The sequence below is a fragment of the Capra hircus genome, chromosome 9, assembly GCF_001704415.2.
Source record: "Capra hircus breed San Clemente chromosome 9, ASM170441v1, whole genome shotgun sequence".
Classification (NCBI taxonomy): Eukaryota; Metazoa; Chordata; class Mammalia; order Artiodactyla; family Bovidae; genus Capra; species Capra hircus.
The window spans coordinates 21945513-21966260 of NC_030816.1; the positions used below are offsets into that span (position 1 = coordinate 21945513).

Consider the following 20748-nt stretch of genomic DNA (forward strand, 5'->3'; position numbering starts at 1 on the left):
TGCATATAATTGGTATCATTTAACTGTTTAACAGTTTATTTGGCCTGGTGTTTGGTGGAATGAGATAACATTTATAGAATTTTTATCTACATCTGCTATTAAACTCCATCGTTCGCATGTGTTACCTAAATGTGTTTAAAGTTAGTGGTCAGTCACCTTAACTGTGCAAACCCACAGCTCCTCATCAGAGTTTAGGCCTCATGAACCTACTCATGTACCTCCTCATCAGACTATAGGTCAATGGTATAGCCAGTCCTGTGGTTTATAATTGGATGACTGCTGAAAGCTTCCTGATGATGCTTGATTAGAATTCTATAGACAAGTAGAAGCAGAAGAATTCTGATCATTATGTAGGGAATTTGTTGAGTTAAATCCTGCCAACTGAATATGTAGTTTTGGTATAAGTATATACATCTTAGGGTATCACAAGTGGCTCAGTGGTAAAGAATCCACCTGCCAGTGCAGGAGACATGGGTTTGATCCCTAGGTTGGGAAGATCCCCTGGAGGAGGAAAATGTAATCCACTCCAGTATTCTTGGCCTAGAAAATCCCATGGACAGAGAATCTTGGTGGGCTGCAATCCATGGTATCACGAAGAGTCAGACATGACTGAGCAACTGAGCATGCATGCATATACATCTTAGATGGTACAGAAATGACCTCACAAGAATAGCTAAGCTTATGATAAGAAATAGCTCACCTGATACCAAGACATGACTTAAAAATACTTAGTTTAACTCATAGTGTTGAATTCAGATAGGGAAAAGATTTACAAAACATAGATGACCTTCTGTGCACTCAAGATGCCAATGACTTAGTGTAGGAAATAAGATAAATGTCTAATGACAGATGACAAGCTAGATTGTGAAGTATGAGAGCAGAAGCCTTGTCTGTTTTGTTTACACAATGAAGCCTAGTTGGTGCTTGAAAAATATGTATTTATTAAGTAAATGAGTGAACAAATAAGTAAATGAAATTGAAAGAAGATGAAATTAATTATGAGAAATTTGATGATACATATGGTAGATGCTATGGGTCAGAGAGTTGGGGAAATAACTGTGGATGAGATGGAACTTCATTTGGCCTTGACCCTTGATTTAGGTAGGATACAGAGAGAATGCACACCAGATAAGTGGGAGGGGGACATTGGGGTTTGGGATGGGACCAATGGACAGCAAGGTGCCTGATGTAGCAGGATTTGGGAGGAGAGCAGCTGGATGAGGTAATAGCACAGATTCTACCACTATTGGTTTTCATTTTAAAGTAATTGGGTCAACCACTTGTAAAAGAATGAAACTAGATCACTTTCTAACACCATACACAAAAATAAACTGAAAATGGATTAAAGAGCTAAACGTAAGACCAGAAACTATAAAACTCCTAGAGGAGAACATAGGCAAAACACTCTCCAACATAAATCACAGCAGGATCCTCTATGACCCACCTCCCAGAATATTGGAAATAAAAGCAAAAATAAATGGGACCTAATTAAACTTAAAAGCTTCTGCACAACAAACAAAACTATAAGCAAGGTGAAAAAAGATAGCCTTCGGAATGGGAGAAAATACTAGCAAATGAAGCAACTGACAAACAACTAATCTCAAAAATATACAAGCAACTCCTGCAGCTCAATTCCAGAAAAATAAACGACCCAATCAAAGAATGGGCCAAAGAACTAAATAGACATTTCTCCAAAGAAGACATACAGATGGCTAACAAACACATGAAAAGATGCTCAACATCACTCATTATCAGAGAAATGCAAATCAAAACCACAATGAGGTACCGTCTCACGCCAGTCAGAATGGCTGCGATCCAAAAGTCTACAAGCATTAAATGCTGGAGAGGGTGTGGAGAAAAGGGAACCCTCTTACACTGTTGGTGGGAATGCAAACTAGTACAGCCACTATGGAGAACAGTGTAGAGATTCCTTAAAAAACTGGAAACAGAACTGCCTTATGACCCAGCAATCCCACTGCTGGGCATACACACCAAGGAAACCAGAATTGAAAGAGACACGTGTACCCCAATGTTCATCGCAGCACTGTTTATAATAGCCAGGACATGGAAGCAACCTAGATGTCCATCAGCAGATGAATGGATAAGAAAGCTGTGGTACATATACACAATGGAGTATTACTCAGCCATTAAAAATAATACATGTGAATCCGTCCTAATGAGGTGGATGAAACTGGAGCCTATTATACAGAGTGAAGTAAGCCAGAAAGAAAAACACCAATATAGTATACTAACACATATATATGGAATTTAGAAAGATGGTAACGATAACCCTGTATGCGAGATAGCAAAAGAGACACGGATGTATAGAACAGTCTTTTGGACTCTGTGGGAGAGGGAGAGGGTGGGATGATTTGGGAGAATGGCATTGAAACATGTATAATATCACATATGAAACGAATCGCCAGTCCAGGTTTGATGCAGGATACAGGATGCTTAGGGCTGGTGCACTGGGATGACCCAGAGGGACGGTACGGGGAGGGAGGAGGGAGGGGGAGGGGGGTTCAGGATGGGGAACATGTGTATGCCTGTGGTGGACTCATGTTGATATATGGCAAAACCAATACAATATTGTAAAGTAATTAACCTCCAATTAAAATAAATAAATTTATATTTAAAAAATAAATAAAAATACATATATTAAGAAAAAATAAAGTAATTGGGAAAAAATTTATAATATTTTGTTTTTAAAAGTGATGTCTCTAAAAGTACCTAGGTTATTTTCAACCAAAAAATGTTAAATATAACTTTTTTCTTACCAGTATTCTAATTATTCTATGAAACAGATACAAGTTCCAGCTCCCTTTGATTTGTCATATAAAACTGTGGACCAGTGGGAGATTGACCGCAGCTCCATACAACTTTTGAAGCGATTAGGATCTGGTCAGTTTGGTGAAGTGTGGGAAGGCCTGTGGAACAATACCACTCCGGTAGCAGTAAAAACATTAAAGCCAGGTATGAGAACCAGAATGGCATACATTGATTTTCATAACCTATTTGCCATTATAAATGTTCAAGAGGTCATGGGACAGCTGGTTTGGACACCAAGCAAGCGTTTTGCTAGGTGACCACAGTACTCGATCCCAGTACCTGAGATTTTCACAGTTACTACAGATGTGTGGTTTTGAATCCTAATCCTGTTGAAAACTGAGACTAACCTTTACTGTCCAATCTTATCATCTTTTTTTCCAAAAAAGAAACAGCTAGCTATCCATTCTAACATCGCTCTCTAAGGAAGGCCTTTCACAGGTCAAAAGAGAACAAAAAAATTAGATTTCTTATATTAAAAAAAAAGCTCCACGATAGTTTTTTCTCCAACAGGAATAATTATTATTGATTTACAGTGTAATAGCAGCAAACAGCTTTGGTGATTGCTTAAATGTCTTCACTTCACTGGGGCCATTAATCAATCTTCTCAGCTATTTATTGCTTAGCAGACTACCATGCAATAAAGACAAGCCTGAAATCAACTCCCACAGTAGCTTTGACAGGCAAAAATTAATATTTAATGTTGCATTGCTAGCTGAGTTGAGATTGGGTCTCTCTTGCTGTGCAGCTGGTCAAGCTTCCCCTGCAGAGGCTCCTGATGTACTGTGGTTCCAGCTCTAGTGGCTGGTCTGATTTGGCAATGATTTAAGCTTCCTTGGTGGCTCAGACAGTAATGAATCTGCCTGCCATGCAGGAAACCTGGTTTTGATCACTGGGTTGGGAAGATCCCCTGGAGAAGGGAATGGCAACCCGCCCCAGTATTCTTGCCTGGATATTTCCATGGATGGAGAAGCCTGGCAGGTTGTAGTCCATGGGGTCACAAAGAGTTGGACACAACTGAGCAACTAAAACATACACATACATAAGTGGCCTGTATTCCATGAATCTGATGACCATCCAAAGCATCAACATAAAAACGTACTGTAGATAAATTGTCTGAATGAAGATCATAATTGATGCTCTCACTGGAAACTTCATGAATCAGATTATTTGGGGGTGGGGGCATGATCCCACTATATATGTAATTGACCATAGTCCAAACTAATTATAACAACCCTAAATGGTCCCTTATTATGGTGTGGGTGCCTCTTTTATGCTTAGCTCCATTTTGCCAGTCTTAAATTAAGTCTTGATTCAAGACTTTAATACTATTTGATTATGCAGAGCAAACCAGTGGTAGAAACTGAAATGAGGGAGCTCAGTAAAAATTGATGGAGAAGAAAATAGGCCAATTCCCCATATTCTTCCTCTGTAAGTCCTTAGTCAGTGAAGAGATATTTATAGTTGATCTGTTTGGTTTTCCTAAGAATATGATTGCTAATAATAGTACAAATATGGTCAACACTCACTGAACACATATGTGCCAGACAGTACTATTACCCTGACATTGATTCTACGATGTCGGTAGAATTATTAGCCATGTTTTAGAGATGAAGAAACTGAAGTTCAGAGATGTTTGGTAATTTGCTCAAGATCACAAAGTGAGGTAGGGCTTGACTGAGCCTGGGTAGTGAACTTCTAGAGTCTTAAATGGCATACCAAAGGATAGATTGCCTCTGTGAAATAGCCTGCAGGTCACAAGTAACTCTTTCTAATGGAATATTAATGAACAAGTCAGAGTGTTAGCTTGGAGTGTCAAAGCTTATCCATGCTTGAGGTTCAAATATTAGCTGTGAAATCTTCAAAATGAGAGAATAAGGAACAAAATGGACTCTCTGAGCATCAGTGAGAATGTTTGCACTATCTACAGGGAACACTGCGAGGCGAAATGACAGTATTCCTTCAATTATATCAGCGACCCTGAAATATCATATTGTATAAGAAATAAAAGATTTTTAAATGACTAATGAAATGTAAACTTCAAGTAGCCTTCTTTCTCTTAAATTCTGTGTGATTGTAACTACTTGGCACTTTGCATGGTGAGTCAGAGTTGAGCCAATATAAGTGCAATTTAACTTAGATGAGTCTTCAAAATAGGCTCCAATGTCTCTCTTATCAAGCTACTAAAACTCCAACTGTGGAGGTATTAATACATGAGAAAATGTGGGATGCCAGTTTCAAGTGGTGAAAAAGAACATTAATTTGGGGGAGGGGCCCATGAATGTTTTCTGCTTGGCCTATACTATATGTCCCTACAGAATTAAAGACACAAACAGGGTAGAATGTCGTTGCTTTCTAGGATGGTTATCCAGCTCTTCCCACAGTGGGCACCAAGGACAGGGCAATGATTAGTCTTTGGATCCTGGACAGAAAACCTTGCTGCAGTAATTAAGCATTCAGTGTCTTCCAGTGTTCATGTTAATAGAAGGTCTTCTCTTTGTGTTCCTAAGATGCCTGCCTTGTTTTATCAATTAGACTGTCAGTCTCTCCTTTTTCCTTCATTTTTCATATGGACCTGAAGCAAACTCTCTTCACCTACAGGTCGTAATACATAAGCTGCACAACCCTGATGCACCAACACACCAGTTATTAGGTTGCCCTGGTTGAACTGATTCTCTTCCTTGATAAATCTGAAGATTTGTGACACCAATGCTCTTACTTTACTGAGAGGCAGGAAGCAATCTCGGTGATTCCCACCAGGCTGCTCTGAGGACAGGAATGCCTCAATAACATAAAGTGATTTTCCCCTCTTCTTGTTTCAGGTTCAATGGATCCAAATGACTTCCTGAGGGAGGCACAGATAATGAAGAACCTAAGACATCCAAAGCTTATCCAGCTTTATGCTGTTTGCACTTTAGAAGATCCAATTTATATTATTACAGAGTTGATGAGACATGGAAGTCTGCAAGAATATCTCCAAAGTAAGCTGAAGACTTAATAAAAGGAAAAAAAAAAGAGGAATTTAGTTTAGCGAATCCTATAAATGTCAATTTAGCAAGCCTTCTATAACCCAAAGGATATTTACTATGGCATATCTGTGACAATGAATGTCTTAACATTGAATTGCTCAACTACTCTTTAATAGGCTGTATGCTGTGTACTCAAAGGGAGGAAAAATATTTATGTAGCGGAAGAACAAATTGTTCACCATAGACATATCAGAGTACTTAAATGTAATGTGAAAAATCAAAGAATAGATGTTTTGCTAGATGCTTTGTTTCCTACAGTAAGTAACTGAACAATATCAGTCATGGGCCAGTATTTTCCATGGCCCAGAATTAGGAGACATAGAATACTTTGGGGGGGAGGGAGGGAAAGTTACCCTCATTTTTGTCTTTGCCAGTTTTTGACAACACTGTGCCTGTTGATATTTAAAATACTTCCAACTGCTAGAAAACATTAGAATATTCAGGCTAAAAAGCAGACATATACCATTACCTGATTTGTACATCTGCTTCCTGTAGTCTGAGAAGACTTAAGGGTGCTGTAGAATTTTGATGTTTATTACAAATGAATAATTTAATAAACAACAATATTATAAGCATTAAAATGAGATGTTCAAAGAAATGGAGATCAAGCACTGAGAGAACAATTCATGCTTAAAGAAGAGGCATTTTCTCTACTTTCTTGACATGCCAGAGTGGGACTGATACAATGTACGAGGTAAAGGGAGGTGAGAATAACAGAACAAAGATATCAGAAAGATAGGAGAGTTTTCTTATTTCAGGGTGACTGCTGAAGCTGGTGATATTAAATTGCAAAACTAGATAAGAACAAAGAGCATAAGACCTGCTAACTGTTGTTAAAAACAAAAAATATACCTAGCTCCCTTGCATAAATGTATCATATTTAACAGTATTGTGTTACCCACCATAGGGAGAATAACCTCAGCACTGACTCCTGTTGCCTTATCCCCAAGGACAAAAGTGTAGGAGCCATCTCAGGTCATCTCCAACATAAATGTTTTGTCAAATGATAAGCCTTCATGCTGTTAAATAGCAACGTCAATTCTCAGTCCTCAAAACTAATAGCAGTGTTCAATTCAATGGATACTCTCTCCTTCTGGAAACATTACCTTCATTTGGCTGCTGGGACACTTCATCCAGTGGCCTCTTCTCCTTTCTTTCTTTCTGGTTTTTCTCAGTTTATGTGATTTCCCTCATCTCCCCTACCTCTGGATATCTTGGGATTTTCCAAAACTCTTTTGCAACATCACTAGATTCCTTGCTAATCTCAACACTCTTATTGTTTAATAACATTTATGTGTTACCAATTGCCCAAATCATATCCCTCCATTACTTCAGAGTCGTATATCCACCTGCCTTTGTAACTTCTTTATGTGAATGCTGTGTCAGTCTGGATGATGTGGGATAATATGGGTATAATGCAGTAATGAACTCCTGCAAATCCTAGAGGCTTGACACAAGTATTTACTCTTGCTCGTGCTACATATGAAAAATAGACTGGCTAGTGTCTTAGGTCTGTTGATCACCTTGTCAGGAGCAGGAAATATGATTAATCTCATTCTTCTCTTAAAGTTTCTGACCAGGAGTGACAGAGGTAACTTCTGTGCCCTGTTCATTTGGTTAAATCAAGTCAAAGGGATAGGTGAGCACAACCCTCTAAAGTGCTTAAGAGCAAGAAAAACCAAAAGTTTATAAATAGCCCTCATTCCTACTACGTATGTCTATTGGATATCCCAAAATAACATGTCCAAAATCCAATCTCTGATATTATCCTCGGTAATCTGCCCCTCTTGAGGTTTTTCCTCCTCTGATAATGCCAACACACAGGCTTACTGTCTCAGTCTTCTCTACTCTCACATCCTATATCAGACCAACCAGCAAATCCCACTGGCTTGTTTTTGAAATATATCCAGGATTTTACCACTTCTCAACACCGCTACTCCAGTGCAAATTATCATCAACCCTCTCCTGGATTCTGCAGTAGCCTTCTAACTGATGTCCCTCTTTAGGCTTGACCCTTTACATTTCTTCTTAACATAGTAGCTGGGGTGCTAAGTCTCTTCAATTGTGTCTGACTCTGTGTAACCCTAGGGACTATAGACTGCCAGTTTCCTCTGTCCATGGGATTCCCCAGGCAAGAATACTGGAATGGGTTGCCATGCCCTCTTCTAGGGATCTTCCCAACCCAAACCTGCATCTCCTAAGTCTCCTGCATTGCAGGTGGATTCTTTACTCACTGAGCCATCTGGGAAGCCCTTACTCATTTTGTAATGAGTGATTTATTTAGACAGCTTATTTTTAGTCTCTTCTAAAATACAACTCAGTTTTAGTGCTTGAACAATGTCAGGGGCACAGAAGGTGTGCACTAATTGTGTGTTGACTAACTGAATGAATAAATGATGAATAGACTAAGTTGGAGCTATTGTGAACTTAATTTGGGACTTGGGGTTACACTTGTTTTAAGACTCTTGATATTCAGCGTGAATGCCAGGTACACTTATGTTATGTTGCAGACTCCTTTGACATTGAGGATTTCTGTGGCCATTGATGTGTTTCACTCAGGGTTGAGCACGAACTCTGTTATCTTCTGGGTTGAGCCATCAGGGTCGAGTTGACAAAGGCCTTCATTTGCCCGGACTCCTGGTAGCCAGGGGGAGTAATGAAGGTGTGCTCATTACAGGCAATTCCTTCCCAATCAAGAGGGTTTCATTTCAACAAAGTCATCTTAAAATGAATCTGCCACTCTTAAACAGCCCATCATGATAAATATTATTAAGCTGAAAGGCTCTTGAGTGATGGAACGTAATGAAAATATTTCCTTGCTGCAGACGTAAATTGTCGCAGGTCTGTGAACCTTTATATCAGTTTTGACATATGGCTGTTGTATCAGAAGTGTGCTCTGAGGTTGTACACATTTCCCCGGCCACTGCACTCTTCAGGGCAGGAAATGTATCACTCAGTTTCCTTCACTATTGTGCTTGTCAGTGAAAACCTTTTTACATCCACTGTAAAAGGATTAGATGTTGTATTTGGTAGTTGAAATAACACATTTTTCTATAGAACCATCTTTGTAGTCCCTAAGCTTGGATGAATATATTTTTTTTTGTAATAAACTTCTCCAAAATGGGAGAAGCCTGTCAAAAAACTTTAGCACTATGGGTAACTGATGCCTGGTATTTCTTATTGAAACTTAAAGAGGATAAATACCTGCATCTTTTTAAGTTTAGTTGGGCTTGTTTGCTTTCCGATAAATACTAGTAGAGCATCTAGTATATGTCAGTATATTTTCTGTTCCTACGAATCAAGCTCCAGCATGTAGTTCATCATTCTTATGGATAGTCCACCTGTCGGATTGATGTGGACAGGAAAGTTTTCACTGAGATACCCATAACTGAGCAAAACTGTATAGCTATTTACTGTTTGTATGAATGGAAGTCTCTTCGTAGCCCCTGACTTTTGGGTGCTCTGGAGTGTAAGGCGGATTTTAGGGAGGCAGTAGAGAATAAATTTATGAGCCATGAAATTTCAGTCTCCATCATATCCTGGATTTGAATCTCTGCAACTTATTACCAGACAACCCCGCTGGTCCAGTGGTTAAGAATCCACTTGCCAGTGCAGGGGACGTGGGTTTGATCCCTGGTTGGGAGGATTCCACATGCAACTACGGCCCTGCACCACGACTACGGAGTCTGTGCTCTGGAACCTGTGAGCCACAACTGCTGAGCCCAAGCACCCAAGGCCTGTGCTCCCCAAGTGAAGCCACCGCAGTGAGAAGCCTGCGCGCCGCAGCTGGAGAGTAGCCACGGCTCATGGCAACCAGAGAGAGCCCACGCGGCAAGGAGGACTCAGGGCAGCCAACAATAAATAAATAAGTAAAATGTTAAAACAATTAGTATCTGTTCCTCTGAGTGCCAGGAATCCCTATCAGACAGGGCAAATTACTTCCTCTAGTTGCTTTGAGTAGTAGATGAGGTGACTTACTGGAAATCAGCCATATGGGATGGTGGTAGGAGAGGAGCACATATTTTTTTTTTTTTTCTTTGAAGAAAACTATATAGCACTTACTCTGTGCCAGGAATGTTTCTAAGTCATACACAAGTATCAGTTTAGTTCATTCTTCTAACAACCTCATGGATTCTTATCATTGTCATCCCCACTTAGCAGTTGAAGAAACTGAGGTATGCAGAGGCTAAGTATAGTAACTTATTCAAGGTGGTTGTGCGAGAATTCAAACCCAGGAAATCTGGCTCCATAATCCATTAAAAAAATAATTTGATTTATTTATTTACTTATGGCAGTGCCGGGTCTTCATTGCTCCCAGGCTTTTCTCTAGTTGTGGCCAGTGGCTTCTCACTACTTGCTGATCACGACTTCTCATTGTGGCGGCTTCTCTTGTTGCAGAGCAAGGCTCTAGGGAATGCAGGTTTCAGTAGTTGTGGCTTCCCAGGGCTCCAGAGCACAGCCTCAGTTGTTGTGGAGCACACGATTAGTTGCTCCGCAGCATGTGGAATCTTCCCGGATCAGGGATCAAGTACGTGTCTCCTGCATTGGCAGGTGGATTCCTTACCACTGAGTCACTAGGGAAGCCCCATGGTCCACGTTTTTAATTGTACACGTAGCACTGATATTATTTTCCCAATATCAACCTTTTATCTATTGCTGCACGACAAATTACTCCAAAACTTGGTAGCTTAAAGCAGCAAACATTTATTTCCTCACAGCTTTTGCAATCAGGAATCCAGGTACAGGTGAGCCAGGTCTCCTGGGTCAGGGTTTCTCGCAAGGCTGCAGTCTTCCTATTTGCTCGTAAACAGGTTGTTTTATTGTTTTCTCTTTCTGATAGTTCATTATTAATGTATAAAAATGTAACAGATTTCTGTATATTAATTTTGTATCCTAAAATTTTACTGAATTTATTTATTAGCTCTAGGCCTATTTTTGATGGGGTCTTTAAGATTTTCTGTTACAGTGTCATGCCATCTGCCAATAGTTAAAGTTTCACTGCTTCTCTTTCAGTTTCTTTCTTTCTCTTGTTGATTGCTCTGGCTTGGACTTCCAATACTGTGTTAAATAGCAGTGGTGAGAGTGGGCATACTTACCTTATTCTGGACCTCAGAGGAAAAACTTTCTGCTTTTCACTATTGAGTATGATGTTAGCTGTAAGTTTGTCATAAGTGACCTTTATTACTCAGATCCTATTTAAATACACTGCTTATATTAAACACACACACACAGTGCTTAGGTCTTTCTCATTTGAAAACTTGCCTTGACTCTATTTAATTTCATTTTCTTAATTATAAAAGATGACAGACATGTAGAAAGGAACATGTATGATTTATGCCCTTTCTACATATATATTTATCATGTAATTGTAAAGTGAGCAAATTAACAACTATGCAGCCAATAGACAAATCAAGAATAAGATACTCAGCATTCCAGAAATTGCTCTAGTACCTTATCAATGACAATCCCTCACTATCATGAACTTCATGATAATTGCTTTCTCTTCCTTGACTTCATTTTTCTGTGCTGGCATTTTGTTATTTTCCCTTTTTGATTAGGTTTTTGGAAACTGATTTCTCCTCTTGCTAGCTCCATGTCCTCAATTCCCATTCAGCCCTTCACCCTTTATACCCCATCTCCAGTGAGGATTTTCTTCCTGTCACCAGTGTCTCCAATGACTTCTTAATTGCTATATTTAAGAAATGCTTTTTAGTTCTTATCTTGCTGGATTTATTTGACACTGGTGGTGACTTTTTCTTCTCAAACTTTTGACTGTTAGGATGTTCTCCTCTGGGTCTTCTCTTGTTCTGTAGGCTGATTCCTCTCGGTTTTCTTGCAGGTTTATTTTTCTATGCCCACTGTAAATGTTGGCATTTCTCATGATTCTATCACCTTGCAGCAATCTCAGCAACTTTTAATGTTTAACTTCCACCCATAAACAATGACCCTTAAATCCATATCTCTAGCTGCATGCTTTCCTTTGAGCTTCCGAACCATATGCTTGTCTTCTTTTAGACATTTTGACTCGGGTAATCCACGTGCATCTCTAGTTTCACAAATCTTAAACTATTTAATTCTGATTAGGCAGCAGCAATGATAGATAATAAGAACAGGTAGACTTTACCGTGTTCTTCCTATGTCAAGTACTATTTTAAGTGCTTTATGTGTATTAATTCATTTTAATTCTCTTTTGACAACTAATCCCATGAGGTAAGGGCTTCCCTGGCAGCTCAGATGGTAAAGAATCCACCTGCAATCTGGAAGATCTGGGTTTGATCCCTGGGTTGGGAAGATCCCCTGGAGCAGGGCATGGCACCCCACTCCAGTATTCTTGCCTGGAGAATCCCATGGACAGAGGAGCCTGGTGAGCTACGGTCCATGGGGTCACAAAGAGTCAGACATGACTGAGCGACTAAGCACACCATGAGGTAATGGTAATTATTGCTGTATATATGGGGAAATTGAGGCACAGGAGTATTAAGGAGCTTTCCCAAAGTCAGGAAGAAATCTAAGGTGGAGCCCTGATTCAAAGCTGGCACTCTAGCTTAAAACCAGGGTTCCTGTCTCTTGTACTGTAATTACCTCTCAAGTCAGGAGTTGTGTGTAAGACTCTTGACCATAAATTCAATGCATTTTTGGTAATGTTTGGCTTATTCAGACAAGGATAATGATAGTTTGGATTTATGTGAGACAAATTTGAAGATATCTATTAACAGTATAGCATCTCAATTATCCAGGGATGGCTGACAGTGTTTCACAAAGTCAATATAACACTAATCTCTCTATAATTATCAGACTGACTCTACTACATAAATTTCCTATACTTCATTATACAGAATCAGCAGTAGGAGAAACTATGTCTATGAAAGGTATACCATGCCTAGAGAGATGAGAAACCTATTCCAAGAATAACAGACTAAGAAAGAAACTTTAACACATGCATCAAACTTGATGGAGTACAAATATAATATACACAGTTTATAACTACACATATAGAGCCTTCACTTTTTTGTGAGCTAGTTTTTAAGAACAATATGATGGAAGAATGAGAACTTTTCATTGGCTCAACCATGCAAATTAGCATTATTTTTAGGTTCAAAGACTAAAGCAAACTATACAATGAAAGAAATCCAGAGGCAACCAAATAGCAATTTCCAGGAAGAGATGAGTCAGTAACATGCGGTATTCAAAATGGCAATAGCTGGACTCTTTCAGATATTTATAGCTATGTTTGGATCATGTGGTACTTTTGCTCCTTTCTCTCAGTAATGTTCATTTAGGGAAGGGAGCAACTCAGCTTTTAAATGTGTTTGAACTCTGAAAATTGCTGCCTCATTAACCCTTCACAGGAAATGGAATGGCTTGTACTGATTATATTTATTTTCTCAACAGATCAGTGCTATGGCACTTAATCCCACTGAGAGCTCACTCATCAGAATGCTTAGAATTTGCTTCAATACTTCAAATGGTCTCCAAATTGAATCTCTTATTTTCTCTTTTTGCCTAGATGATGCTGGATCAAAAGTCCATCTGACGCAGCAGGTAGACATGGCAGCCCAGGTTGCCTCTGGAATGGCCTATTTGGAATCCCAGAACTATATCCATAGAGATCTGGCTGCCAGAAATGTCCTTGTTGGGGAACATAATATCTACAAAGTGGCAGATTTTGGACTTGCAAGAGTTTTCAAGGTGGATTTGGCTTTGTTTTAATTCGTTGGTAATGAGTCAAAAGGCTCACAGGCCAGTAGACTAGTAGTATTCCTGCTGTTTTTCCCCCACAATATTTCTGGGAGTCCTGCGCTCCATAGATCATGTCGGGATACCGAGGCCCTACAGACAAAACTAGCCTCTATTTCTGTTTCTTCACCAATTTGAAAGAAACAGAGAAAACAATGACCAACCATATGGGAAAGTATGTAATTAAGTTTGTGGTTGCATTAATGATCAGTTTTTCATATCAGTCTCTGGTGACTCAGCGGGAAAGACTCTGCCTGCAATGCAGGAGACGTGGGCTCAATCCCTGGGTCGAGAAGATCCTCTGGAGAAAGAAATGGCAAGCCACTTCACTGTTCTTGCCTGGGAAATCCCATGGACAGAGGAGCCTGGTGGGCTATAATCCATGGGATCTCAGAGGAGTTGGACGTGACTTAGCGAGTAAACAATGACAGCCTCTGTCTTCCTTTGTTCATTTATAAGCAGCACACATTGTATAGTTACTATGTGTATTGTTGTTCACTTTGTGCCAGACTAATACGCATGCTGCCAGAACTCTACAGCAATCATTGGTTTTTAAAACACTGCTTTCCCCTGCCTCCCTCAATTTTGTGACATCAGGCCAGAAGACACTGATACGGAAAGTGTAGTGTTAGCTGTTTTTCTCTGAATTTAAATGTTTATTTCTGTATTATATCCTAAAATATGAGGGTGGAGCATGAAACACAAGTATATGATTCTCTTTTGATCGTTATGAAGTTGTCTTTCCTCTTTGTAAATTAATTAAATCCCCAGGGAGTTGATATAGTAATTGAAATCATTTGGATCCTACTTTTCAGTATTAGAAAATGGTTAGATGGTAATTCTCAAAGTCAGTGGCTCTTTAATACCAGCAGTAAATAAAAAACAAACAAACAAGCTTTGTTTTCACTTTTCTTAGTTTGTTAAAGACAAGGTATAAAACCAGTGTCACAGACGAATTTCCCATATGTGATATAATGCTCCTTCCAGTGCTACTGTTAGCACTTAGTAGGATCTCAAAGGGCTTCCCCAGTGGTTCAGCAGTAAAGAATCCACCTGCAGTGCAGGGGCCACAGGAGTCTTGGTTTCCATTGCTGGGTTGGGAAGATCCCCTGGAGGAGGGCACGGCAATGCACTCCAGTGTTATTTCCTGGAGAATCCCGTGGACAGAGGAGCCTGGTGGGCTACAGCCCAGGGAACTGCAAGTCAGGCACGACTGAAGCAACTTAGCACGCACGCACAGGCTCTCTTCCTTGGTGGCTCAGGTGGTAAAGAATCTGACTGCAACGCAAGAGATGGAGATTTGATCCCTGGGTCAGGAAGACCTCCTGGATAAAGGAATGGCTACCCACTCCAGTATTCTTGCCTGGAGAATTTCATGGGCAGAGGAGCCTGGGCACTGTGAAGAGTCAGATGGGACTGAGTCACTAACACTTTCACTTCAGGCTCTCAAATAATGTTTCATTAATGACTAATTTGCTGCTGTACTTATCACCTGAACTAAACTCATTTTGAATCTTTTCCCTCTATATTTTAATGAGAAGTAGATTACAGATGAATGAGGGTGGCCAAAAAAAATACCACTTTAACTTAGCTTGATTCCTTAATGCATTAACAGGTAGAGAATGAAGACATCTATGAATCTAAACATGAAATAAAGCTGCCAGTGAAGTGGACTGCGCCTGAATCCATTCGTACTAATAAATTCAGCATTAAGTCCGATGTGTGGTCATTTGGAATCCTTCTTTATGAAATCATTACTTATGGCAAAATGCCTTATAGTGGTGAGTAATTCTAAAGTGGGCCTTTCTGCTGTAGGTCACTTACTTAGGTGTGACTTTAACTGCTTTGCCCAGACTTAGAGGGCAGAGTTATGAGGCTGACCACACCATGCGCCTGTGGGAGCATAATAGATAAAATTTGATGATAATGATTTGCATTAATGAGGTGCTTTATTGCCTCCTTATCCTTTGCTCTTGAATTGCAGTCTTATAGACAGTACTTGCTGCAGGATTTAGTCTTGACAGCCTGGAAAGAGAATGGGGGACTTCACAGTTTTTCTGAGGAAGTCAATTTGCTTTGTCCTCTAGGGTATCAGTATCTGTGGATTTAAGACTCTGATTTTCAATTTGTTTTTTGTTGGTTCCATTGTATATGTTTTAGGTATGACGGGTGCTCAGGTAATCCAGATGTTGGGTCAAAACTATAGACTCCCTCAACCATCTAACTGTCCATTGCAATTCTACAATATCATGTTGGAGTGCTGGAATGCAGAGCCTAAAGACCGGCCGACATTTGAGACACTGCACTGGAAATTTGAGGATTATTTTGTAACAGATTCTTCATATTCGGATACAAATAACTTTCTATGATGAACACTGAAGAGGAAGAACAAATAGTGAAGCAGCAATAAAACCCAATAATCAGTTCAGCAATACAATCATATTAACCAACTGTAAAAATGAATTTCTCTTCACATATTCAAGTGATCAGGTAAATTTGGCCATATGATATAAAAAAGATTAAATGTGCATTTTACCAACTGGGCAATACTGAAGGACAGTCTAAGATGAAATATCATCTCCCCACTGCCTGGCCAAATCAAACATACTAAACAGAGTTATTTTTCTTTTTAAAAGAGACTTACATTTCTATTTATTGTTTGAAATGCCGATCAAGAGGATCAACAGATGATAGCCAATTTTTACTCGGTGACTGTTGTAGCATTTTCCTGTTTACTGATTAAAGTGGTTATTCATTATTCCTTGGATTGCTGAATCCCATCAGACTGTTATTATGAAGGAATTTGATTGCTTTGCTGCACAGCAGGACCTGTGCTTTGAGATTTTTTTTTTTTCTCATTTAAAATATCCTGTAACTACAATGATGGCAAAGCCGTGTTAAATGACTTGATTGTACTTGGAGTAATTGCACATATTTTTTTCTATGCATAAAAAAATGAAGCAGCTGTTGAGAAAAAGAATTAAAATCTCCCTCATTTTGTAGAAGGAGATGATGGAATTTTTCTATACCTCGATGTGTGTCATCTGAGATTCATCTACATTAGTTTTAGTCTCTTAATGCTAAGAATCAGATTGCAAAGCTGATGACTTATTATCTACAGAAATATGCAAGAAACATCTAATAGCCTGCAAGATCTGAGAAATAAGTATCAAAATAGTTTAGGAAAATGAGAGGAGATCAGTAGGATTGCTTTATGACCTAGGATTTCTGAATAATTAAAACGAAATGTACCTTTGGCGTATAGGCCAGATTTTCAAACTGACTGCAAAACAGGTCAAATTCTGCTTCAGACCTAGAGAGTAAGAATCAGGAACAATAAGGTCTCATAACCTTGGTTTCAAAACTATTTTTTGTCTGGTTAGGCCAAAAGTGTTTTTTACTCATCTTAAGTTTTAATTAACCTTTGCAAGAATCTTATTTCTTTTAAGCAGTTGGTTTATCAAGTTTAGTGCCTCATTAGATAAGTATAGAGAGTCCTCAAAGAAAGTTTCAAAATCAAAATATATATGAAAAGATCTTCTAATGTAAAGCAATATGAATGAAACCATTCATAAGAAAAATTTTGAGTACATTGAGAATATTTTGAGTATATTCTCTCTTCTTTCTTTAAAGGGAAGGAAGAGCATTTCTAAGCAGTTATGGAAGCCCCAACCCCAAGTAGATTAAGCACTAAGTAAATCTGTAACTCTCTAATTGGAAGACAGAAGTTGTTAAAAAGGAGATAACAGGCCCCAGATAGGGAGTCACTTGTGCTAAGCCCCATCTCAGCAAAACTAGACTTAACACTTAACCTAATTGCAGTTTCAGCCTCTCCCAAGAATGTAGCCTTTAACCAACCAGTCAACCTGGAATCACTGGGCCAGCACGAGGGACGTAATCTTCCTGATAGACCCCTTCCATCCCACTTAGGAGGACAACCTTGTCCAAAACAATGCATTCTTGGCTAATAACTTCCTTTCCCCACCCCCGTTTCTGTTTTTAAAAGTCCTTCTTTTTCTATGGCATGGCCTACTTGTTTTCTATTTGTTAAATGAAATGTGGTCTTGATTCAAGAATCACTGAATAAAGCCAATTTGATCTTTAAATTTACTCAGTTGCATTTTTGTTATTTAACAAAGGAGACAGGGTTTCATGAACAATACCATTAGCAATTCAGTGATGCTTTTGTTGTCCAGCTCTTTTGAGGCCCCGTGGACTGTAGCCTACCAATCTCCTCTGTCTATGGGATTTCCCAGGCAAAAACACCAGAGTGGGTTGCCATTTCCTTCTCTGGGGCATCTTCCCGACCCAGAGATCCAACCTGCATCTCCTGCACTGGTGGATTCTTTACTAGTGGCCACCTGGGAATCCCATCAATGGTGTAAACAAAGACTGAATTCCTTTCCCAACCTTCCCTCTGCCATCAGCATTGTTCTCATTCCTATGATCACAGATGGCCATCAGAGCCAACTGGGGTTCCCTTTTCTCCATCCAGCAAGAAAAATGGGAAGTCTCTGTCTTTGCATTTTCAGCTTGTATAAAAATCATTCTTTTTCTTTTCAGGCAAGTTGGGGTCATATGCCCAGCCCTAGACCAATAAGAGACTGTTTTGTGCTGACTTAGAATAAGTTCTAGGCTTCCCTGGTCGTTCAGATGGCAAAGAATCCACCTTCAATGCAGGAGATCTGGGTTCAGTCCCTGGGTTAGGAAGATCCCCTGGTGAAGGAAATGGCTATCGACTCCAGTATTCTTGCCTGGAGAATTTCATGGACAGAGGAGCCTGGAGGGCTAAAGTCCATGGGGTTGCAAAGAGTCAGACACAACTGAGCAACTGACACTTTTGGGTTTTTTTTTTCAGAATATGTTCTGCCACTTAAGCTGGGAATATGGGTACCTTTTCTGGAGACAGGCTGGGAGATTGGCTTATCTGAATAAAATTACAGAAGTCTGGGTAGGCGTCCATTAAGGAGAAAGTCCCCTGGAATGAAGTAGCTATGCAATATACAGATTAGAGTGTGTGTGTATATACACTTAAACTTTTTGAAACTAAAATGGGCCAGGTGGAACAAACAATTATAGAGTCATTTGGTTCCTCTGTGTGTGTGTGTGTGTGTGTGTGTGTGTGTGTGTGTGTGTGTGTGTGTGTGTGTGTGTGTGTGTATGTGTTAGTTGCTCAGTGGTGCCTGACTCTTTGCGATCCCATGGATTGTAGCCTGCCAGGCTCCTCTGTCCATAGAATTCTCCAGGCAAGAATACTGGAGTGGGTTTCCATGCCCTTCTTCAGGGGACTTTCCCAATGCAGGGGTTGAGCCCTGATCTCCCATGTTGCAGGCAGATTCTTTACGGTTTGAGCCACAAGGATTATTGAATAGCAAATATTTGTAAGGGAAGGTCAACACTAATCTTTCTAATTATTTGACTATGTATAAGGCAACTTCAATTACCTAAAGTCAAAGAGTCTAGTGCAAAGAGAAATTAAAAGAAAATAGCTCATTTTCTTTGAGCTTATTTCTAGGAGTTCAATCCTGATTGAACATATACAGAAATGAATTAAAATATTCCCATTTCACTGTGAAAATTCAACTACTATATCATTTTCTTTTTGTAGTAGCTAATAACAATAATTTTTTTTTAGTAAGGTCTGATTTTGAAATGTAAAAAGAAGGTTATCGTTTCTTGTTTTTATATTCCCTGAAACCCTTTTGACTTAACACGTTTGATTCTTGGAGACATTTATGATTATTCTTGTTTTTACCTGATGGATCATAGAGACAAATAATAGATTCAGTTATGAGAAGCAGGAATAGATTTTTAAACTGATATAAATTTCCTTCCCTGTATAGAATAAAAGGATCAGGAACAGATAAGTTGAATTCTCCTACAATGAGCCAGCTCTTGTTAAATTTACCTCCCATAAATTGAAGCAAAGCATTTTCTATGTAATGTTTTATTTATGTAATTCAGTTATTTGGAGGTGGTGGTGAGGGATGTGAGTACATAATTTCATGTGGTATTTCAAATCTCTGTTGACAAAAATCTAAGGATTTTTAAAATAGAAAAAACCCTCAAAATTCCAATAAGCCTCTCCTAAGAAGGTTATGAAGGAAATAGCTTTATGTTGTCTAAGGTCAAAAGAAGCATAAATCTAAGTGACCGGAAATCTGCAAACTGGGCTGTGCAATGGGTTGTCTTAAAGGACACTGAAGCACAAGCCATGGGGAGATATCAGGCCGGGCACATCAGCTCGCATGCTTTGCTCACAGTGTGCATCTGCCTGGTGCCTGCACGGGTGACTGAACTGTAGGGGCCCAAGCTCTTTCCATTCTCTGGTGGCCCAGTGGGAACCACTGCCCTTGGAAGGATGCCGACTATCACCCAGCTGGTGCTTCCTGTGGGAAGCAAGGCTCAGCTGGTGATCTGTGGCCTTGCCAAGCATATGCCCAATCTGCAATCCTGTTTTTCATGGTGAACTCGAGCATGTGGTTTCTGGTCCAAACGGCCTGGTTGGTAGTGTGTTTTTTTGTGACTTTTCAGGACTCTTAACAAAGATATGTGAACTACAATGGTGATAATTTGGATACTTATTCAGATTGTGTGAAAGGCCACTTAAAAAAAGAAAAGTAAATGAGGCTTTTATACATGGGGAGTGGAATTGCCAGTGAATTCATCTGGAAATATTCAGTTTTTGTATTTCCTGGCATCATTACAGAGTTTTGGTCTACAGTCTTCAACATAATCCCCAAATTCCATGGAATCGGATAAAAAAAAGATGGGAGGTTTGATGGAGAATACTTAGAAATCTTTTAAATCCATGACCCCAGAAATATTTTAATTTTCACTGTATCATCCTTTTACTGCCTACATTGCCCTATTAAACGCCTTCAGATTTGCTTTTTTTATATTAAGGAACTGATGGTAAAACTCTTAAATTATTTATGACGTTTAGAAATGAGCTGGAGAATAAAAATAATGTACAAATTTTGAATCTCAGAACTTTAACTAGTTTAGCTTCAGTCTGCACTCAGGTGATACTATTTATATAGGAGTTATAAGATTAAGTCATAAGGAGAGAGACACCCAATTATTTCCTTTTACTTTTCTTGCTGGGTAGTTAATCTATTAGTCATCTAAAGCAACAGACTTCATTCAGTGTAAC

The 20748-nt window shown here is 39.3% G+C and overlaps 1 protein-coding gene across 1 annotated transcript in view; it reads left to right on the forward strand.

The window, feature by feature from the left end:
- FRK (fyn related Src family tyrosine kinase) overlaps nt 1-17702 on the forward strand; it is a 100246-nt gene extending 82544 nt beyond the window's left edge. Inside the window, exons 4-8 of the mRNA XM_005684546.3 lie at nt 2805-2973; nt 5649-5807; nt 13363-13544; nt 15208-15373; nt 15753-17702. Coding sequence (XP_005684603.2) covers nt 2805-2973; nt 5649-5807; nt 13363-13544; nt 15208-15373; nt 15753-15961 — 885 coding nt within the window. The 3' untranslated portion in view covers nt 15962-17702. The remainder of the gene's footprint in view (nt 1-2804; nt 2974-5648; nt 5808-13362; nt 13545-15207; nt 15374-15752) is intronic.